Source organism: Vipera ursinii (genome assembly GCF_947247035.1).
Source record: "Vipera ursinii genome assembly, chromosome: Z".
Classification (NCBI taxonomy): Eukaryota; Metazoa; Chordata; class Lepidosauria; order Squamata; family Viperidae; genus Vipera; species Vipera ursinii.
Window position 1 is genome coordinate 15,098,000 of NC_139517.1, and position 23,437 is coordinate 15,121,436.

At 47.7% G+C, this 23,437-nt stretch overlaps 2 protein-coding genes across 2 annotated transcripts in view; one reads left to right on the top strand and one right to left on the bottom strand.

Annotated features, from left to right (window-relative positions):
- Positions 1 to 23,437, top strand: part of RPL28 (ribosomal protein L28) — a 532,136-nt gene that overhangs the window by 263,334 nt on the left and 245,365 nt on the right. The gene's annotated exons all lie outside the window — the stretch shown is intronic.
- RASIP1 (Ras interacting protein 1) overlaps positions 3,783 to 23,437 on the bottom strand; it is a 28,979-nt gene continuing 9,324 nt past the window's right edge. The window contains exons 4-12 of the mRNA XM_083379159.1: positions 20,278 to 20,648; positions 18,039 to 18,686; positions 16,679 to 16,716; positions 14,687 to 14,838; positions 13,753 to 13,868; positions 13,420 to 13,660; positions 10,668 to 10,840; positions 9,218 to 9,365; positions 3,783 to 4,277 (exon numbers count right to left, since the gene is read on the bottom strand). Of these exons, the coding sequence (XP_083235285.1) occupies positions 4,078 to 4,277; positions 9,218 to 9,365; positions 10,668 to 10,840; positions 13,420 to 13,660; positions 13,753 to 13,868; positions 14,687 to 14,838; positions 16,679 to 16,716; positions 18,039 to 18,686; positions 20,278 to 20,648 (2,087 nt within the window). The 3' untranslated portion in view covers positions 3,783 to 4,077. The remainder of the gene's footprint in view (positions 4,278 to 9,217; positions 9,366 to 10,667; positions 10,841 to 13,419; positions 13,661 to 13,752; positions 13,869 to 14,686; positions 14,839 to 16,678; positions 16,717 to 18,038; positions 18,687 to 20,277; positions 20,649 to 23,437) is intronic.

Below are 23,437 nucleotides of genomic sequence, written 5' to 3' on the forward strand. Positions count from 1 at the left end.
TAACTTAACAACTGCAGGGATTCACTGAGCAGCTGTGGCAAGAAAGGTCATAAAGTGGGTCAAAACTCACTTAAACAAACCTCTCACTTGGCAACATCAATTTTTGGCTCGGATGTGGTTGTAAGTCGACGACTACAGCACCTTTTTCAGCATCCGTCATAACTTCAAATGGTTGCTAAGCAACCAGTCATAGGTGGAGGACCATTTGTAAGTAGATTTATGCCCAGTGAAAATCTGCCCGTGGAAGGGAGAGAAACCTGCTGGCCTCGGTGCACCAGCACCTCAGTGGCACGACACATGTGGGACATTGGTGCTCGCAAGGGAGAAAACCCCCCCCCCCGTTTTCGGGCAACCTGAGCGTGACTTGCAGCATTTGCCCAGTGGACAAGCCATCAGCACCATCCATAATTGCAGGGAAGGGCTGCTTCTGGTTGTGAATTCACAGCCGCTACTGGGCCAAGTGAAGGAGCCAAACAGGCCGTAGCAGAGAGGCATCTGCTGCGTTGTGGGGTGCAGGAGTCTTTTATAACTTATAGCAGCCCTGGGGGTGGGGGGGAGGGCGGATTTCCCTTAACCAAATATCCTCTGTACTGTAGCTACGTGAAAGGAGGAGTGTCAGCTGAAGAACCAGACTGAAAACAAAGCAGAGAGGAAGAGCAGATCCTAAAACAGGTAGTAATTGTGAAGTTGGACCCCTGGAGATTTATTGCCAGGGGACTGGGAAAGGGTTGCAACATTGTGCTTCAAGTCGGTCCCGCGAGACTTTTTTGTTCATTTTCTGCAGGCTCCAGGCCCACCCCTTGGCACTGGAAAATATATATATATATTTTCTCGTATTTATATAGCAAAGTTCTTTCCCCTTGCAAAAAAGGCAGACCCAAGGGCACCGAGCTTAGGTGGCCCTGCTTGTGGACAGGGCAATCCCCCTTCTCACGAGAGAGGTTGCCTGTCACACCAGACTCTCCCTCTTCAGAGCAGACACCGCCGAACCCAGAGCAAATTGCGGGGTCTCGCTGGGTTGCCTTTGCCCTTTCCCATCCGCTACTGTCAGGCCACAGGCAGTGTTTCTTCACACAACAGGTGTCACCTGTTGCCAGCTGTCTGAGGCCCGCGCTGGATTTCACTGACGTGGCAGATCAGGTTCTGATCAGGGTATTTAAAGTCAGACACGCTTGCTGCCCTGCGTCCCGCTTGGGCCCTGCCCCTTGGCACCACCTATGCCCCACCTTCCCCCGGAGCTGGACTTGCAGCCTGTGTGTGTGGTTTGTTTCTGTGTGTCCCCCTGGCAATGTGAACCTGACAGGATGGGAACGAAAACCTCTTGTTAGATTTGTATTGCCTTGGTGATGTATTGGGCTGTATGGGTGAACAACACTGACCCCTCCTGGCCATGTGTGAAAAGGTCATCTCTACCCCCACATTTGTATGGGACACTGAAGTGTCCGAGTTTGTGTGTCCCCACCCGTGTTTGTGTGTGTGTGTGTGTGTCTGTGTGAGAGAGTTTGTAAGTAGTGCAAGAGAAGACAAAGTAAGAGCTCTTTTGTCTCTGTAATGTTGCTTTCTGTGGCTCTCATCTCCTAATCTATTTTGGACTCAAATACATACATCACCCTGTCAACAAAAGTCTGTATAGTCAAGGCCATGGTCTTCCCAGTTGCAATGTATGGCAGTGAAAGTTGGACCATAAGAAAGGCTGAGCGCCAAAGAATTGAGGCTTTTGAACTGTGGTGCTGGAGAAGACTCCTGCGAGTCCCTTGGACTGCCAGGCGATCAAACCGATCAGTCCGAGAGGAGATCAACCCTGACTGCTCTTTAGAAGGCCAGATCCTGAAGATGAAACTCAAATACTTTGGCCACCTAATGAGAAGGAAGGACTCACTGGAGAAGGGCCTCATGCTGGGAAAGATGGAGGGCAAGAGAAGGAGGGGACGACAGAGAACGAGGTGGCTGGATGGAGTCACTGAAGCAGTAGGCGCAAGCTTAAATGGACTCCAGAAGATGGTAAAGGACAGGAAGGCCTGGAGGAACATTGTCCATGGGGTCGCGATGGGTTGGACACGACTTCGCAGCTAACAACAACAACATATGCATTCCCAAGTAAAAATATAGACAAGGGTGAAAGGTGCGTCCATATACAAATCTGTTAATCCTCTTGAGATTCACATACTCCAACCCTTTTACTTTCTTTCAGGTAGTCCTCGACTTAGGACCGGGTGCTTAGCAACCATTTGAAGTTACGACAGACTCTCCGGGGGTACTTACGACCTGCTTCCAAAGTTTCCACGGTTGTCCTCTTCCCACAGTCGTGTTTCTACGTTTCAGGCACTCAGCAACCAACCCTCATTTATGGCCATTTGCAGTCTGCTGCAATAGCGTGACTGTTTTAGGATGGTTTTGCAGGAAACCAACATTGTACTTCCACTTTTCGGCAAAACTGGCCCATAGTGAACAATGTGTTCGCTAATAACTGTGATGTTCACTCAACAACCGCTGCAAAAATCAGGTTGGCCAAGTGGGTGACCCGCTTTATAATCGTCACGACTTTTTGGTTGTACTGTAAGTCGAGGACTACCTGCCTTTCGAAGTGGAAGATGGTTGGTTGATACACGCACGCTAATGTGTGTACGTCTTTTCCTCTGCCCTCCAACATGCATGATCTTTGTCTTTGTGTGAGCTGTGTTACCTGGCATGGTCCTTCTCCCCAAGACTGGGCAGCCAGACCCGTGGCTTTGCTTGATTAGAATTCAGAGCTTCACAATCCAGAGCTAAAACTCCTGATTTACTTGTAGCCAATTGGCCCAGGTCTTTTCTTTCACCTGGATCTCCCTCTCTATAATCATGAGTTCTAGGCCTGCCACAGGCACGAAAGCCAGCTAGGTGACCTTGGGCCAGTCACTTTCTCTCAGCCCAACTCACCTCACAGGCTTGTTGTTGTTGTTGGGAAAATAGGAGGAAGGAGGTGTGTTGGATATGTTCACCATCTCGGGTTACTTATTAAAATAATAAAGGCAGGATATAAATAAATAAGTCAAAAAATAAAATAAACGATGTCTCTGGTGAGCAGTTCTGGATTACCTGCCTTGGCTGCAATATCCTTGGTGCAAAGCATTCGTACGTACCAAGGGCTACTACTCTAAGCCAGCCCTTGGTACGATGCCGGGAGCTTGGTTGGACCTCCAGAGAGGGGAGGGGCATGAGCTCATAGGTCTTCCCCAGGCTCGTATTTCGGAGATTAATTCCAGGCACAGCCGTGAAACCGATGCTATTGACAAAGATAGCACACTTGTGGTCTGGGACAATGGAAAAGAGGCACGTCCCAGCGATAGTCAACCTCTCCCAGAGAAATCAAAGAACAGCACCCTGAATGTTTACATTGAACATTTTTACATTTTACAAGACGTCTCACATTAAGTACAGACAGCCTCATCAGACCCAAGTCAACACGCTTTAGGGCCGTGTTTCTCAGCCTCGGCAACTTTAAGACCTGTGGACTTCAACTTTAAAGCCCACACATCGTAAAGTTGCCGAGGTGGAGAAACACGGCCCTAGAGAGTCTGAAGTAGCCAGGATACACTTTTTTTCCCCTAGTTATCCTGCTTCCTACACTTCTGCCTTCTGGGTAACATGGTTGCTACATGCCATCCTACAATACTTGATTTATTCGTTTCAGATAATCATTTTATTGCAAAGGAGAAAAAAAGAAGAAGAAGAATACATAGTTTGCTACAAACTGTATTACCTGAGGCCAAAAATAATAACCCAGTGTTGAGGTGGGTCCCCTTTCAAAGACATTTCCAAATTGTTTCTTGAAGTCAGCACCTGCCACCAGATGGCATGGCTGCCAAGTTGGAACAGAAGCCAAAGAATTTATTCTTTCCGACCTTGGATACCAGGGCAACCGCTGATCTTCCCAGACCCTTCTGTTTGCAAAGAGGTAAGAGCTATTTCAGGTGATTCTGCATTTCCCAGAATTGGATCAAGGGTTTCTCATATCCAGCCTGACCCAACGGAGTCTGTTGTGAAAAGAGCTTCTCAAGGTCAAAGCACCATCTTGAATCTTGGCATCGGCGCCTCTTTTCATTGGCTGGGATCCAGCCCATATACTGCCCTCTGATTGGCCGGGAGAGATTCACGCTCCAGCTCCCAAAGAAAACGGCGCAAGCGCACCAGTTGGCGATGCAGAGTGTCATCTAGCACGGGCTCTGACAGACGCAAGCGGAAGCCATCACACGGAAGAATAAGGGGTGGGTGGTCGGTGAAACTCTCGAATATATCGCCTGGGGAAATAAAGATGATGAAAAAGAGAGCAGTTGATGGTTGTCTATTTAGCATACGGCGATGCTACATTAGCCAGGAGAATAGTGCAGAATAGTAGTTTGGCTGCCTAAGACTGCTAGCCCTGTTTGGTTCATGCTTGGGCACTTTCCAAAATGTGCCTGAGTGGGGGCGAACTATTGTGCATGAGAAGAAAGACCAGCAGCTTTCCTGGAGCGTCATCCAGAGCTGTCTCCACCAAAGCCAGCTTGCAAAGCGGTATCACAACCGGGAAGGTTTAGCACCAGCAGGGTCTTTTTACCATCTGCACAAAGAGCCAGCTCATCTTCCCACCAAGTGGTACCTCTTTATCTACTCACACGTAACATGCTTTTGACTGGCTAGGCGGGCAGAAGGTGAGGCTGGTGACAGGAGCTCACCTGCCACACAGCCCGAGGACTCGAACCGCTGGAGCAAAGATTTATTTCCAGCATCATTAAGCCACTGGACCGCCACACCTCAGGTGGATGGTCAGGTTTCCCTAGAGGAGAACCGTTAAATCGTGAATATTATCCCACTCTTTAGCCCCAAAGTACCCCAAAGCATCTTTCAAATATTATTAGCAGGAGAATCTGTACACCCGACTCGATTTTTGCACCCTCGACCCCAGTTGTACACGTAAGGCATAGGAGATAAGAAAGGAAGAGGAAAAACATTGAATCCCACACCAGCGTCACACCAGGTTTTGTCCTGATCTGCTGTACCAAAACCAACCGAAGCACCACGGCTGAACTGGGGCTGACCAGAGGGTTGATTTCGCCTTGGAGGCAATGGAATTATCCAGTTTTTTTTCTTCATATTTTTCATGTCTCTGTCCTGGGTTGCTTTTAATATCCACATCCCAGTTTATGTAATTTTTTTTGGTGGGGTGATGGTGGTGGTGGTGGTGGTGGTGAAAGAATGCCAGAGGAAGAGAAAGGAGAGATCCAGATTAGAACTGAATGAAAAGCGACGTATGGATGCAGAAGCAAAGCTTCCCCTGATGAATTGCTAGCTGGCACGGGCTACCCAGTCATCCTGGGTCAGATTGAATCCGAGCCAGCATAACGTTTGTAAGCCCCATTGCCACTTCCTGTCCTGTTCCTAGTCATTGATGAATGGTGCTATCCTCGTTAGGGAGTGTGCTTCTCATAGGAAAAGGTTTTTCCCCCCTCTCCCTTCCAGGTTTGCTGATGGCTTCTTTCAACCGGCAGACAAAAAATCTACCTTTGAAGAAGAGCGTGGGCCACCCTAGCTTGGTTGGTTTACCTCTTTCCTAACACCCTAGCTGAGCATCTCCAAGCATTTTGCGAAGGTTGTTGAGAGTGTGGTGGCGCATCAGCTCTCTCTGGTCCTGGATGAAGCGGATTATCTAGACCCGTACCAATCGGGCTTCAGGCCCGGGTACAGCACGGAGACGACATTGGTCGCGCTGGTGAATGATCTCTGGAGGGCTCGGGACAAGGGATATTCCTCTGTCCTAGTCCTATTAGACCTCTCAGTGGCTTTCGATACCATCGACCATGGTATCCTGCTGCGGCGTCTCAGGGGATTGGGAGTGGGAGGCACAGTTCTTCAGTGGTTCTCCTCCTATCTCCTGGGACGCTCGCAGTCGGTGTTGGCAGGGGGGCAGAGGTCGACCGCGAGGCCTCTCGTTTGTGGAGTCCCTCAGGGGTCGGTCCTCTCGCCTCTCCTGTTCAACATCTACATGAAACCGCTGGGTGAGATCATTCGTGGTTTTGGAGTTGGGTATCATCAGTATGCTGATGATACCCAACTTTTCATTTCGACCCCAAACCACCCCAGTGATGCCCTCGACGTGATGTCCCGGTGCCTGGAGGCGGTCCGGGTCTGGATGGGGAGGAACAGGCTTCGACTCAACCCTGACAAGACTGAGTGGCTGTGCGTACCGGCATCTCGGGATATTCAGGATATCCCACCCCTCACTATGGGGGGTGAGTCATTACCTCCTGTAGATAGGGCTCGCAACTTGGGAGTCCTCCTAGATTCACAACTCTCCTTAGAAGACCATATTGTAGCTGTGACTAGGGGGGCCTTCGCCCAGGTTCGCCTGGTGCGCCAGTTGCGGCCCTATCTAGACCGGGATGCCTTACGTACGGTCACTCATGCGCTCGTGACCTCTCGTCTTGATTACTGCAACACTCTCTACATGGGGCTACCCTTGAAGACCACTCGGAGGCTCCAACTGGTACAGAATGCAGCCGCGAGAGTTGTACTGGGAGTTTCCCGATACTCCCATGTCACACCTTTGCTCCGCGAGCTGCATTGGCTGCCAGTTGTCTTCCGGGTGAGGTTCAAGGTGTTGGTAATGACCTACAAAGCCCTTCATGGCATGGGTCCGGAATACCTTGGGGAGCACCTGCAGCCGGCGTCAACTTCCCTCCGCCCAGTACGCTCCCACAGAGAGGGCCTCCTCAGGGTGCCACCGGTCAAAGAATGCCGACTGGTGGCCCCCAGGGGGAGGGCGTTCTCTGTGGGTGCACCGGATTTATGGAACCATCTTCCGGTTGAGCTCCGGATGGCGCCTGATCTCCGCTCCTTCCGGCGCGATCTTAAAACCCATCTCTTTAAACAAGCTGGCCTGGCCTGATGGGACGGGGTGGGATTTTTATAAACGACTATAATTTTAAATTTGTATTAATTTTATGGGCATTGTTTAATCATGTTTTAATAATTTTAATTTTTGTATCTAGTTTTTATGTATTGCCCTGTTCACCGCCCTGAGTCCCCTGGGAGAAGGGCGGTATATAAATTAAATTAATAAATAATAAATAATAAATAATGTGACTCTTGGAATTTTAAATTTTTTTATATTTGCAATTGTTTTTATATTTATATAAAAACCATATATATATATATATATATATATATATATATATATATATATATATATATATATATATATATATATATATATATATATATATATCTTGGAAGGTTGAAAGTTCAATCCTAGGCAGTAACAGATGTTTCTCCATCGGGGTGTAAAGAGAAAATGCCTGTTGAGAACGCCGCATAGGCGTCAGGAAAGGCATCCGGCCAGTAAACATTCAGTCACCCTGACTCCACCCTGAATCAAGGGGATTACAGGGTCGCAAAAATTGTTTTTATAATTAGATTTTTACTGCGTTGTAAGCTGTCCAGTTGCTTTGGATAGTGAGATGGGAGGCATATAAATTTAATCTTAAATTAAGATATACAGTGGGGCAGAAATAGTCCTGGAGAGAAGGGAGGCAGGCCAGGCCTTGTTAGTATAACTAGCTAGGTTTTACAAAGGCGATCTGAAATTACCACATTGCTGAGCAAACAGGTTTCCTCCTTCAGCTACAAGGGGCTGGAAAACACTTAAAAGAGACAAATATTTGAAAGCTCAGGTTCTCTCCATATTTTCCAGTTACAGCAGGAAAATAATGGGGGTGTCACATCTGAACGAAAAGATACATTTCAGTGTGCTGTTCGAGATGAATAATGAAAAACAGACTGTCTTCTTCCCAAGATAAAATGCTGAAGCTCCACTCTGCTCTCCTCTGCCTTGGTAGAAGCTTGTAGAAAAGATGATGATGATGATGATGTCAAAAGCAGGGTAAGAGAGATGTGGCAGGATTGAAAGGAGCTCAGAAAATAAAGCACTAATGAAGAAGGTAAAGGCTGGGAGAGGAATCAGTTTTTGTGCCCCCACCTCCCAGCACTCCCAAAGCAGACCTTTGATCCTATTTAGAATAGGCCACCTCTAAGAGAATGGATGACAGATTTTATAGACTTTGAAGCTGTGGGGAGGTAGAGCAGGGGCTTAAGGAAGAAAATATTATTTTTATACTGGCCACCTAAATGGTGATTTCAGCTGCTTTACTTATGGGCTGGGGGTAAGAATAAGGAAATGTCAGGGCTTTTTTTCTCATAGAACGCTCAGAACGGCATTCTGGCACCTTTTTTTGCAAAAAAAAAAAAGCTTTTCAACAAGCTGTGCTACTCCCTCTATTGGCTTTCGAAAGCCAATAGGAATTGCTGCTGAGCGCGCCAAAAGACCCGGCTGGCAAATGTTGCAGAGGCAAGTTGTCTGCAGTGAAGGTGAGTTGGCAGGAACTTTGCACCTCTCCCTGCTGCCCAACTACACCATCTCACAGTGGTGTAACGTGGGGGGTGCAGGGGGGCCCGGCCGCACTGGGCGCAACATCTGGGGGGGCGCTCGCACTCGCAGCTCTCTGCCCCTGCCTGGCTCACTCACTCTCTCTCACTGCAGTGCTGGCTGTGCGAATCCGATCCGAGCCGCCGGGTCGCCGCCCACTGAGACTCGAGTGCTAAAATCCACGGGTTAGGGGGCGCAAATTACTTGCCTTGCCCCGGGTGCTGACAACCCACGCTACGCCACTGCCATCTCAACTAGGTAAGTAAGAGAGGACAAGGAGTGGGAGGTGGGTTCTGCAGAGTCCATGTGCACTCTTTCCTTGTGCTCACCCATGTCAGCCAGGCTGGTGGCCTACCTGGTGCTGGACCTGCACCACCGTCACCTTGCCCTGCGCACCTTTGTGACCGCCCTGCAGCGCCTGGCCCGCACCGCCTCCGCTGCCCGCACCGCGCAGCCCCGCTGTGTTGAGCGGGCCCCGCTGGTCCCACAGCACCAGCTGCACCAGCTCCAGCCCCAGGAGGCAGCCCGCCACCAACACCCTTCATGCCCGTGACCGCAGCAGCGCCGCCACCTCTGCCTCCTGTGCCCACCAAGATGGGAGTTCTGGCACCTTTTTTTAAGAAAAAAAGCACTGGGAAATGCCATGAGATCAAGGGGGAAAATTGATCTCATTGGGGTGTGATCTTGTCCCAGTTAAGAACATATGGTGATAAAGGCCAGAGAAACCTCTGTTAAGTTTCCAAAAATTGGCAAACAACTTATAAAATGCTCATGTACTTTGTGCCATCTCGTCTCGCTCCTCGTCAGGTGGGTTCCAGCATTCAGGAGACGCACGACCTGGTCCCAGTTGGTAGTTTCTGAGCACATGTTGGAGCTGGGCTGGTGTTAGCGCCGGATAATCGTTTCTTAGGCGGGACCAGGATGCCTGTGTATCGACAGAACACAACGTATTTTTAAAAATTGCAATGGCCCTTATGGCAGTCCTCTAAATCTGACTTATTCTCAGTAGAATGTTTAGTTGTATCTAACACCCCTAATACAGCATTGTTTCAGAGGAAGAAGGCAGAATTATCCCCCACCCACCCACATACATTTTTTTTAAAAAATAGCTGGTCAATAGTTCAGTGTTATTGATTCACAGATTGAATTTGTTTATGAATAAAAACAGCTGGGGAGGGGGAAGGCACATTTCCTTTAGCATTGATACTAAATATTGTAGGAGCACTATTTGTTTAAATCACAGATGTTGATCAAAAAGGTTGTAACCAACTGAAGTTACTGATTACATGACATTAAAGACCAAAGTGATCGATTTATTTGGTCTCCTAGTGTAAGCTCTATACACAGAGGGACAGTGTTACTGAAGAATGGGTTCAGAAAAATAAGTGACACCTATTTTATTATTTACTACTTATTAATCAGGACACCCCGTTCCTGCTAGACTCAGGGAGAGAACAAACCCACACACATTTGGAGTTGTTACTATGACAGTTTTTTTGGATTTGCCTTCAATATGTGGATGTACTGTACGTATTGAAGAAAATGAAGATTCTCAGGATGGACTTGGGTAGAACTGCAGAAAAACACTGCTGTGTTGGTTGAGTCCTTGGCTGCTGTATTTGCATATAAAGTAGGGCAAAAAACACTTGTAATTTAATATGCTCTGGCATATTTTCTTTACAGGCATCAGATCTTACATAAAAGACTATCACGACCTGATAGTAAGTAGTCCTACAGATGGTTCTTGACTTATGACCCCAGTTTGGTCATAGGTCTTCTGGTGCTAAGTAGGATGACTGTTAAGTGAGTTAGATCCAATTTTACGACCTCTTTTGCCACAGTTGTTAAATGAATCATATAGTTGTTAAGCAAATCAGGCTTCCCACGCTGAATTTGCTGGTCAGAAGCAGGCTTGGAAAGACAAATGTCCATCACATGACCCTGGAATGCTTCAACTGTCATAAATGCATGCCAGTTGCCAAGCACCCAAATATTAATCATGGGGGGCGGGGGGAACGCTGTGAAGGTCGTAAGTGTGAGGATCAGTTGTAAATTGCTTTTTTCAGCACTCGTCGTGACTTTGAATGGTCACTAAATGGTGATAAGCCGGGAAACACCGGTAGTGATTTGGCCCCACATCAGAGCTGGCCCTGAATGTGAACAACGAAAGCTGCTATCCCTCAAGCCCATTTGGGGAGAAGAGGGGTGTGTGAACCAGCTCCTTCACCTGAAGCAAGCTGCTTTTGGGCACGCACAACAGGTTGGCGGTGTTGCTGAGCTTGCGGAAGAATTCTGTGGCGATGTCGCCCAGGCCAACTCCTTGCAGCCAGTCCAGGACGAGGTCCAGGTTGGTTCGGATCTGCACTGCCTTGGCCCACTGGAAGAGAGACTGGGAGCCACCTGGAAATGGGTGGGAGGTGGGAGGCAAGGAGGAAGAGGTGGTAAGCCTCGCTGACACCAACACCCCACCCACCCCACACCCCACCCCCGGCTTTCCTGCCAAGTAGCTTAGCCCCAGCATACCCCACCCCCACCACGTCTGGAGGAGGGAGCCGCCCCTGGAAGCCAGGCTTGTTTCCTGCTGCGTCCGAGGGCAGCCCTGAACTTTGGGACAGGCAGGAAATAGCCGGCTTCCACCAGAGACCAGAAGAAAAAATAGGAGGAAACAGCAGCTGCTGGGGTGGTGGAGGGGGAGCTGGGTAGCAAGGAGAGGCGGAATGGGATCATTTCTTTTCATTGCTCAGGAGCAAAAAACAAAAAAACAAAAAACCAGAACTGGAAGAGTTCTGGCTTTCTCACATCTCCCTGAAGACAGAAAGGGCTTCTTGCTTCATTTGGTCTCGTTAATACAAGCAAAAAATCCTTCACGGCCTAAAATATTCACTCAAAATCCAAATTCTCTCTCTCTCTCTCTTTCTCTTTCTTTCTTCCCTCTCCTCTCCTCTAGCAATTTCTTTAAAAAAGCATCTCAAAAGCAATTATAAATTCCTGAAATCTTTGGACACGCTGTACTTAACAGTTCAGTTGAAGGCCTGCAGAACCATGCAGAACATGGTGAGACTGACGAATGCAAATGTGGGGCCTTGGGAGGCTTAGCGTGACCGGCAGACACAGCCCATCTGGTGAGTGGATAACGGTCCATTTCCTTCGCAGAACCCTCAAGCTCCTAATTCTTACAATTGTCTAGTTTCTTCCACTCTTCCTTGATTCCTTTCCTTCCAATGCACAAAAGCAACTTGGGCGTCCTCCTGGATTCACGGCTCAATTTTGAAGATCATATAGGAGCCGTGACCAGGGGGGCTTTTGCCCAGGTTCGCCTGGTGCGCCAGTTGTGACCCTATCTGGACCGAGATGCCCTACGCACAGTCACTCATGCGCTCGTGACCTCCCGTCTAGACTACTGCAACGCTCTCTACATGGGGCTGCCCTTGAGGACCACTCGGGGGCCTCAGCTGGTGCGGAATGCTGCTGCGCGAGTTGTGATGGGGGTTTCCCGATACTCCCATGTAACACCTCTACTCCGCGAGCTGCATTGGCTTCCGGTTGCCCTCCGGGTGAGATTCAAGGTGCTGGTGATGACCTATAAAGCCCTGAATGGCTTGGGTCCGGGATATCTGAGGGAACACCTACTGCCAGCATCAAGCTCCCTTCGTCCAGTGCGCTCCCACAGGGAGGGTCTTCTCAGGGTGCCGCCGATAAAAGACTGTCGGCAGATAACACCCAGGGGAAGGGCCTTCTCTGTGGGTGCGCCTGCCCTCTGGAACCAGCTGCCCGTGGAGCTTAGGACTGCCCCCGACCTCCGCACCTTTCGCCGGGACCTGAAGACCTGGCTCTTTGAGCTCTCCGGCCCAGGCTGAGAATTTTTAACTGGGTTTTTTTAATTTTAGGGATAATTTAATCTTTTTAAATTTGTTTTTAACTTTTGTACTGGTTGTTTTAAATACCCTGTAAACCGCCCTGAGTCCTTCGGGAAAGGGCAGTATATAAATCTAATAAAATAACATAAATAAATAAATAAATAAAAGCCAGACGAACACTTTCCGCAAATTCCCTCTCCTAACCGAAAACCCCCCTCTTGTTTTGGTCATCCTTCCTCTTGCTCCACCATTTTCAGCCATCAAAAGTTTCCTGATATTTCCAGTTGTATTATCCTTTGCTACCCTGTAAGTCCTAAACTGTTCGCAAGCACAAAAAATGCGACCTCTTTTAGTGTTCAAAAATTGCCCTTTTTACACGAAGCCTTAGGATCATTTTTGGCTTCTGTGCTTAACCTCGAAAGCTTTTCTATGAACAGACCAATTTTCTTTCTCTATCTTTGCTGCTTTCTCTGTCCCATGCAGAAAGTTAAATTACAATTTACTCGAGGTGGAGTCCTTCCCCTTAAAGGTAAAGGTAAAGGTTCCCCCGCACATGCGTGCTAGTCATTTCCGACTCTAGGGGCCGGTGCTCATCTCCATTTCAAAGCCAAAGAGCCAGCGCTTGTCTGAGGATGTCTCCGTGGTCATGTGGTCGGCATGACTAGATGCCAGAGGCGCACGGAACGCCGTTACCTTCCCACCGTAGTGGTCCCTATTTTTCTACTTGCATTTTTACGTGCTTTCAAACTGCTAGGTTGGCAGAAGCTGGGACGAGTAACGTGCTCACTCTGTTACACGGCACTCGGGATTCGACCCGCCAAACTGCCGACCTTCTGACCGACAAGCTCAGCGTCCTAACCCACTGAGCCACCGCGTCCCCTTACGCAGTGCAAAAACCCAGGTTTTTAAAGGAGGAAAATGCAGACGGGTGCACCTGTTTGAATTCAGATGTGAAGTACCGTGTAGCCCTATGTTATGGAAGTGAACCTATCTAGTTTTCTTCCACAAAATACCAAAGTGTTTTTTTTACTGCTTATCCACCTTCAATTCTTTCAAATTGGTGTCCCCTCACCCCCTTTCCCCCCCTCCCCGGAAAAGGTCTGCATATTGTTCCTGGCCCACCTCTTTCCATGATGGTGTTGAAGAGTGAAGCATTGGAGAAGAAGAAGAGGTATCCAAAGGTCTGCGAAACAAGGTCAGGGTGCAAGTCACAGTCACGGGTGAGTTCAAGTGTTGCCTGGTAGATGGCCAGGGTCCCTCGGATTCCCTCCGGCATGCTGCTCAGCTCAGGCACATGCGACAGGTCAGTGGTGGCTGTGAAAGGGTTACTGTCTAGCAAGACAGGAAGGGCTGAGTATAGAGTCTGCCGGATGAGGAAAGAATTAGACACGGAGACTACTAGAAAAAGGGAAGGGTGAGAAGGTCAGGCTTCATCCTTGCGGAGTGCTTGCTCACCTTGGTGAGGTAGTACACAGATTGCTGGAATGTGGACATGATGACTTCATCTAAGACAGCCATGGCTTCGTCACAGGTCTCCAGGTCACTGGAGAGCAATGCGTTGTGTGCAACTCCTGCAGTGGGTTTGAGAACATTGCATAATATTACAGAGAGGCAAGAGTTCTAACCGAGAGTTGTTCTGCTACGGAAAGTAGGAATGTATGGAACATTTTCAGATTGCACTGCAAGGTGTAACAGATTCTTTGGGAAAAGCTATGCGCATTCAAAGGGACGTGGTGGCTCAGTGGGTTAGGACACTGAGCTTGTCGATCAGATGGTCGGCAGTTTGGCGGGTCAAATCCCGAGTGCCGCGTAACAGAGTGAGTGCCTGTTACTCGTCCCAGCTTCTGCCAACCTAGCAGTTCGAAAGCACGTAAAAATGCAAGTAGAAAAATAGGGACCACTACGGTGGGAAGGTAACAGCGTTCTGTGCACCTTTGGCGTCTAGTCATGCCGGCCACATGACCACGGAGACGTCCTCAGACAAGCGCTGGCTCTTCGGCTTTGAAACGGAGATGAGCACCGGCCCCTAGAGTCAGAAACGACTAGCACACATGTGCGGGGGAACCTTTACAAAGGTAAAGGTTTTTATGCGCATTCAGCTCATATCAAGCAGTATCAGTTTGGTAGAATGTCCTTAAGGTTCTGGGCTACGTATGCAGAAGCTATGATTCCCTTTGCCGAGCGCCTTTTCTAGAGAAAGCGGTAGTACTCAGCCCCCATTCTGTGACCTCGCAATTATCTTTGAGTCAATAATATTTGTCTTGGAGAAATCAGGAAGTCCTATTTCCTTGACCCCTCTGTTCTGGGATGAGTCTTTGAAAAAAACAGTTGGCCTGTCCTTCAATCTTTCCTTGCCTATTAGGAAAAAAAAAGAAGATTCTTGGCTCACCTTCCAAATCCAGATCTTTCTCAATGTCTAGGACTCTTTTTTGCACTAAGTTGAGTAGCTCCATCGAATTAGCCATCCACAGCATGAGGGGGCGCAGGTCAGCTGCCACTTCCTCAATGCTGAGGTTTCCTGCTTCTCCTTTGTCTTGCTGGCTGCAAGGAACACCAGAGTGACAGAGATTAGCGTCAAGGGGTGGGGGAGGTTGAAGAAGTTCTCACCTGCCAGCAAGAGGCAGCTGATTTTTGGCTGGGATATTAAAACAACAACTGGACTGGATAGTTTGCATTCAAGCCATTCTACAGATTTTCAGAGTTCAGGCCAAGTTCAGCCTTTCTTGATGATTGTGAACTTTTCTTCCAGAGGACAGAGGTGTGTGGTTTCCACTTGTGCGGCTGCAATTTGCCTTTCACACTGTTCATATTGCTACCACACAATAAAGCCTTTTTGTTGTGTTCTTTGAGAAGTTCTGGATATTTTTTGTATAGCTTATCCAGGCAGCACATATTCAGCACAGCCATTCTGCAATTGTTCCCCTGAAATTGTTTGTCACAAGAGTGATCTTAGATATGCTGTGATTTTTATAGCTTCGTTCAGTAATATTGTGTATCAAAAAAGTTCCATTCTTCTCTAATTCCTGTAATTTCCCCCCTCCAGTGCTGGAGCAGATAGATATGCAATTTTGTTTCCTTAAGGGGGAAAACCACACACAGCTACTGATCTCTACAAAGCCTGTTGTCTCTTGGTATTTGTTATGTATGACCTGGAAATGCTGTTGATTTGAAAATGGCTTAAGTGAAGATTGTGTGAAAGTTGTCTAAGCTAAATGGGAGAAACTAATTTTTACAAGTAAGGGAGGAACTAAACAACAGAAGGATGGGAGGAAATAAATCAGGGGTATCTAACCTTGGCAACTTTAACAGATGCGAACTTCAACTCCCAGAATTCCTCAGCCAGCAGTTGAAGTCCACAGGTCTTAAAATGGTCAAGTTGGACACCCCTAAACTAAATTATTCACAAATGGGAAAAACGAATCCATACAAAGATGTCCTATTGATCTGGAAAACAATTTGTTGTTTATCTCAACATTTCCGCATTTACTGTTAACCCAACTTGTATTTTTTAAAAAACAAAGAAAAGTATTTATTTATTATTGACCTCCTCCAACTTAAAGTTCTCATAATCTCCAGTCAACGTGCCAAAATGTCAGTGCTGGCTGGAACCGGTAGGAGTTACCCCCAGCTATCTAGATGTCTGAAGATGGAGAAGGATAAATGGCATCCCAGCATCCCAGAAGGCTGAGCAAGCGAACTGAACTTGATTTGCTGAGCTTGCTCAAGTTTAGAAAGTCTGTCACTTCGAGAGAGGTAGAAAAATGTCTAGATCAGGAATTCTGGCAGTTAAAGTCCACAAGTCATTAAAAGAGCCAAGGTTTCCTACCCCTGGTCTGGATCAACCCATGGGCTAAATCAGCTTCTGTTATCCTGTATCCTCCGCAAAGCTAGGAATTCTGAGAGACATTATTTCAATAAATCTGGAGGGAAGGCTAACATTAGTGAACTGAAAGTGATTACTATGCTCTTGGGCCGTAGAAATATCTTCAGGCACAAACCTGTTGAGGTGTTTATGGTCATTATTTTGAAAGGAGAACATTTCCCAATAGCTTGGAGTGGTGCCCAAGCCACTTTGGCCGTCTAAAAGGAAGAGTCAGATCTTCCTAATATTCCACCAATAGACCTTGACCGGATGAGCAGATGAACCTTACTCTCCGGGAATGATAAAGCAGCACTTTTCATTGCTCTCAAGGGGTACAAAAAAGTTTAAGCTGCCAGGAACCCAAAGCTCAGCTCCCCAATAAAAGGAAATGACTAGAGACTTGTACCTCCCAAATCACTCAAACATCTGTAGCTCAAAACAAACTACAGTACTGACTAAGCCTAATATTATGACTTGCCTTGGAAAACGTAGTCTTCTAGAGATTATTAATTTACTTACTTTTCTGGTTGTCGATCTCTGATTTCTTTGATCTTGCCCTAGAAAGAACATGAAGAAAATGATTATTATTTAGAGAAGACCACATTCTTGGGTCTCAAAACCCTTTCCATACCTGATAGTCAGAAAGACTTCTACAGTTACTGGAGGATCGATGGGGGGGGAAAGTATCTGTTACGCTTACTTCATTTAAAGAGCTCAAATATGGAGGTCAGATATGGAGTTTTCCCCTATAGGTTCCACACCTGCAGAATCCGACTCAGCTATGGATGTAAAGATTTCATTTTACGTCCATATGATTCTGTTTCTCTTCTGATTATTTTTTTAGAAAATAGTGGAAAGCAAGAAAGGAAGAAGAACGTGGATTCGTTTTCACTTTTTGCATGGAGCCAGAAGAGCAGCATCTTGCAGTTACTCATTAAAAACCAGTTTTCTTACAGTTCTCCTTTCTTGCATTTCCTTTTTTTTAAGGAAACTAGTCATGCTGTCTCCCATTCCATGACAGAATGTCATATAGCCATATAACAATGGATATAACATGACACAGACTATGTGGATTTGAATTAATGAGATTCAGAATAGAGAAAAGGAAAAAAAGAGGGGGTTGTACTTCTGAGGAGACTATTTGAAATGAGGGGTCCTTGGTCCTCTCTGAGCTTGGCTGTTTTCTTGCAGATGTTTCGTTACCAAATTAAGTAACGTCATCAATGCTAGTAGGGAGTGGGAGAGATAGCTCTGAGAGATAGCCCTCATGTTAGGACCATAATGATGGTTGAAACACGTTTTTGGCCATGGTTTTGAAGTGAATCACCACGGTCATGAAGCGAACCTGCAGTCATTAAAAGAATACTGCAGTCGTTAAGCGAACCAATGGGTCAGTATGGCTGCAAGAACCATAAATGACAAGTTTTGGCAAAACCATTGTAAAATGTGGCCACAGGCTGGCGGGATGCGGCAAATGGCCGTAAATACAGCTGTGTTTCCAGGTGCCCAAAAACCGTGTGACCACAGAGGTGACCCAACTGTCGTAACTTTGAATCAAGGTCATAAGTCCTCTTTTTCCTGGTTGGTCATAACTTCCAATGGTCGCTAAGCGACTGGTCGTAAGTTGAGGACTGGCTGTAATTAAATAAATCTAAAGGATAGCTTTCCGAAATAAAGGACTATCCTTTTTCATCAAGGATATAGAGCAGGGGTCTTCAGACTTGGCCCTTTTATGACTTGTGGACTTCCAGAATTCCTCAGCCAGGCTTGCCTGAGGAATTCTGGGAGTTGAAGTCCACTAGTCATAAAAGGGCCAAGTCTGAAGACCCCTGATATAGGGCATGATAGGACCCAAGCAAAGAAGTAGAAAATCCTTTACCCAAACAGCTTCCTTCACCAGCTGAGCGATCCTGGCTATCAACCTGGGCAGATGCCCTGGCTCCAGCTCCCGAGCAGCGTGCTCCAGGCAGAGCCCAAAGAGGAAGGCGGGTCCCAGCCTGCAAGTGGTTGTTTCCTGTAGCCGCACAATTTCAGCCAAAAGCGCCTCCTGTTCCTGGGGGCGGTAGCGGAGCTGAGGTTCTCGGCTCTTGAGATAGGCCCGGAATGCCTCCTGCCGCTCTTGCAGGGACCGACCACAGGCCTGGCAGGCCAAGGCCCCCACCAGCCCTGGAGACACCCAGGCTTTGGGCAGCCACGCCGGAGGAGCAGTGGCAGCTCGTGGATCTTTGTACATGAAGAGGAAGTACTGCCCCATGCCGAGCAAGTCTCCGGGAGCCAACTCCACCTGGCGATGGAGCGGGGCGCCATTGTGGGTGATAGAGGCTCCCCGGAAAGGCCGCACCATGGCTGAACTCCGGGGCTGGCTGGGATCGGCGGGGGGCACTGAGGATACCACACAGCAGTGCCGCGGCAAGATGTCAGGGGCATTCAGGAAGGTGTCCACAAAGCTCGACTGGTCTGGAGCTGGGCGACGTTCGGGGCGTCCAAAGATGTGGCGGCGACGTGTCATCACGTGGATGACAAACTCCTGCAGAGAGTGAGAAATGGGGCAGAGCCGCGTGAGAAACTGGGAAGGGTGCAGTGTAGGTGAGAAGAGGTCACCTCAGGGGGTGGGATTCAGCCGGTTCGCACTTTCGACAGATCCGGTAGCTAATTTTTGGTTGCCCAGGCCCAGAGTGGACTCCCAGAAGCAGCATCCACCCAGAGAACCGGTTGTTCACATATTTGAATCCCACCACCACGTCAGCTGGTTTAGATGGGAAAGCTTAATGGAAAGGAAACGATTCCATTTAATTAACTCCCTGCAGGACCAGATGGAAATGTAGAGTTTTCAAGCTTACATTTTTTTCCCTCCCTACTGGCATCAAAGATCCCTTTCTGAAACCTGGGTGGTTTTTAACTTGGGTTTGCCAGCCTTTTTGCCCAAAAGAAGACTCAAGGTTTTTGCCTGTGACAATGGGGTGTTTTAAAAGTGTACAAAGGCTCAGGGATCAGGGCATCTCAAGTTGAGCGCTAGCAACTGCACGCGATTGGTTGAATTTGCATGAGCCCGGGGGGGGGGCTAGGCAGTTGTGCGCTGAGTAGTGTTTTGTGGTTCACCATGTTGTCTTAGTTGCAGGGGTAGGCAACCTCGGCTCTTTTATGACTCATGGACTTCAACTCCCAGAATTCCTGAGCCAGCTATGCATAGCTGGCTCAGGAATTCTGGGAGTTGAAGTGCATGAGTCATGAAAGAGCCGAGGTTGCCTACCCCTGTCTTAGTGTAATTTTTGACTCCCAAGATTTTTATTGTGCTAAGGGAGGAAATCCCACAGGTTTTCTCTCTTTGGAAAGGTAATTTTTTTTTAAAAAAAGATAATTTGACAATGGACTGTGCTTTTATGGTGTTAAAGTCAATTCTCTAAGGCTGACTTCCTCAATCTGCTTGACAAGAAGACTTCCCTGCTCAGGGCTTTTTTTCTCATTGAACGCTCAGAACGGAGTTCCGGCACCTTTTTGGGATGGAACCTTGTAGGGTAGGCAAGGCGGGTTGTATGACATGTGTGAGTTCTGGCACCTTTTTCTTTTACAAAAAAAGCACTGTCCCTGCTATTCAGCTATGGATTTGCTCTCCATTTTCAGTTAAACAATCTTGCCCCCCACTAAACCTGGGCTACGCAACATCTACACATGGCAACTCGAAACGATTAAATTCCGACTTTCCAGTTTGAGGGGAAGGAATGACTAGACTAGGTGAAAGCCTGGCCAAACAGCTGCACTCGAGTGTTTGCGAGTGCATGTGAATTTTCTTGCCCCGTGGCATAGGACCAGGTGCTTCTCAGTCCCTTTAATGCTGTTTAGGCATAAATGCGGGTGTTAACAAAGGCGTCAGGTGCGGTTGCTGGGTAGGAATTTCTAGTTCTTCATTTCCCTAGCAGCCATTCTCAGGGTGAATTAGAATTAAAATCTCACAATCCCCAGTCAGCGTGTCCGAAAAGGATAAGAGGTGAAGTTTGGCTTTGCCAGAAGTCATCCATTTGCTGAAAGCTGTCCTAGCTTTCTCTCTCTCTCTCTCTCTCTCTCTCTCTCTGGGGTGCTACCAGAAGCTGAACAAGTCCGTCAGCGGGAGGCGAATTTACCTGTTTTTCGTTGTAGCCCAGTAACTGCAGGAAATAGGGATGTTCGGTTGGGGGCTGGATAAGGCATTGGGTCAGCTGCTCAAGGCTGGCCACATCCGTGGCCTCCTCTTCGGAGGCCGAAGGAGCCGGGTTGCCCTCAGCCTCTTCGGCTGCTTTGAGCCGGGATTCCTCCGCTTGGCCCCCTTCTGCCGGTTCACCGACTGCCATGCTCAGCACTCCTTTGCGGTCTCTGCGGCGCTTCGTGCTGAGATTCATCTCGCTGATGCTGCGCCGGAGCGAGAGGTTGTCTGCTCTCTCCTTGGGGCCCACGTGGCCCCCCGAGGCAGCCCGGGAGCGGCGTGATTGTTGCCGGCGTGACTGAGAGTTAATACCTATGAGAAACAGAGAAAGGACTGAAACCCGGAGCGGTGCAGGAGTTTGAGGCTAAATCCTCCCCGATCAATTATGACAGGGGTAGGCTGTTATTGTTAGGCACATAGTTGGGTTGAAAATATCTAAACTATGATGTTGTGACTTTAAGATGTTAATTGGCCAATGGGTGTGTAAGTGTTCTCTTGGCCATAAGAGGGAGCTAGGAACGTAGCTTCTTTCTCTCTGAATTCACTGCTCTCTCTACTATTACTGTTTTGCTGTACTGTTGGTTTACTACTGTGATAAACCTGAACTGTGTATTTGATCTCTGGACCTGTAAGAAGACTTTGTATTTGGAATACTCCTTGGACTGTTACTATTGTGTATGATCTGGACTGTTTTCTTTTTGACCGTGCATTTTTGTTTTTACACCACCTCAAAAGTAAAGTACTTTTTGCTTTCACAACTCAGTGTACTCTTGTGGTTACTGTGTGACTCTTACTGCTCTCAGTACCCTTCCTTGTCTGTGCAAAATCTTGGTAGCACAAGGAGATCTCTGCACAGCAATTTCCTAACACTGGTTATGGGCCCAGGCCTGTACTGAGAGTTAGTACACACAGTATCCTAGCTGAGTTTGTGTTAGCTATCTGGTGTAACAATGGCACAATCCTCCCTGATCAATTATGACAGGGGTAGGCTGTTATGTATCCAGGTGAAGAGAACACATACACACATAGCAGTCACCACCAGGGGGCGTTGAACTATAACTGTTTGGGCGGGAACCACGTTTTGGCGGGAAACAGAGGTTCAAACCGATTGGCCAGCTGCTCACCTGGCCAGGTATAAAAGGAGGGCAGGTAACCCCTATTCCCTAGTACAGTCACTTCCACCGAATAAAGATCTGCCATGCTGTACTCATCGTCTCGGCGTCCTTCCTGCTCTCCAGAACCCACTACACAACATAGGCAACCTCGGCTCTTTTATGACTCATGGACTTCAACTCCCAGAATTCCTGAGCCAGCTGACTCAGGAATTCTGGGAGTGGAAGTCCATGAGTCATAAAAGAGCCGGGGTTGCCTACCCCTGAATTATGACAGTAAAATGGAGGTCAAAAATTCAGAAAAGCTGACTTAATTATTTGCCTTACTATTTTGGGGGGCTACCTAGGAATATGTAGGTAGGGTTAAGCCAAGCAAGGAAATGAATAAAAGGAACAGGTCACCGCGTTCAGCACCTGTTCCCTTTGCATCCGTACACAGGTAATCCTCGACTTAACATTTGCTTGGTGACTGTCAAAATTACAGCTGTGTTGAAAAAAAAAGTTATGACAGGTTGTCGCGGTTAAAACCGTCACAACACCTCCATGGTTGCATCAAAATACGGGTGCTTGGCGACCGCATGTATTTATGGTGGTTGGTTGCGAGGTCCTGGGGTCATGTGATCACCATTTGTGACCTTCACGGCCGGCTCCCAAAAAAACAAAGTCAGTTGGGAAGCTGGATTTGCCTCATGGCCGGCCGCACGATTCATTGACTTCACTTCACAATCCTGCCACACAAGTTTGTAAAATGGATATTCTCATCCCAATTGTAGCCTTGCATCCTGAATGGGAGAGCCTGTTCTCCATTCGAGGAGTTTCAAGGATACTGCTATTCTCCCACTATTATTATTATTTTTTTGCGTCGATCGGTGTTTCTCAGATTGGGCAACTTTAAGATGTATGGACTTCAACTCCCAGAATTCCCCAGCTAGCATACTGACTGGGGAATTCTGGGAGTTGAAGTCCACACTTCTTAGCATTCCCCGAGGTTGAGAAACACTGGGATAGGTAAACGAAGCAACGGAAGAGAGCTTTGCTCCATTTGCCTTTGAGGAATGAGGGGAAAGAGAGAACACATTAGCCTTGGACTCTGAATTTTGGACAGAGAGCTACAATTTAGGCTTGTCTGCTGTGGCTATACAAGTAGTCCTCAACTTACAACCATTCATGTAGGGACCGTTCAAAGTTACAATGGTACTGAAAAAATGCGATTTATGACCAGTTTTCACATTTAACAACTGTTGCAGCATCCCGATGGTTACCTGATCAAAATCCAGGTGCTTGGCAACTGGCATGGATTTATTTATATTTTTAGAAAATTTATTTGCCGCCTGTCTGGTACCCAATGACTCTATCTTATACCCAGTTACACTATTCGGGGGAGGGGGGTCACGTGATCACCACTTATGACCTTCCCAGCCAACGTCCAACAAGCAAAGTCAATAGGGGAAGTTAGCTTAATGACCGCGTGATTCGTTTAACATCTGTAGCGATTTATTTAACAACTGCGGCAAAACTTCGCAAAACGGGGCACATCCAGTGGTGGGATTCAGCCGGTTCGTGCCACTTCGGCAGAACAGGTAGCTATTTGTTTGTTGCCCAGGCCCAGAACGGACTTCCGGAAGCGTCATCCACACAGGGAACTGGTTGTTCACCTATTTGAATCCCACCACTGGGCACATCTCACTTTAACAGCTGCCTTGCTTAACGTCAGAAATTTGGGGTTGAGTTGTTGGTAGTAAGTTGAAGACTACCTGTGCGTTGAAATCAGAGCAGTTGTGCCGATGTTTCAGAAGAACGGAGACCGCATGAATGAAAGCCAAAGGCCATTGAAGAACATTACATCCTCTGGGGCTGTAAATAACAGTTCTGGGAGTCTCTTTTAGCTTTGGGACAGACTAAAGAGCTAATAATAGCCAGCTAAATGGACCTGAGAAGGCCTTCAACAAGAGCACAATGGGACGGTTACATCCCACCATCCCCTCCACC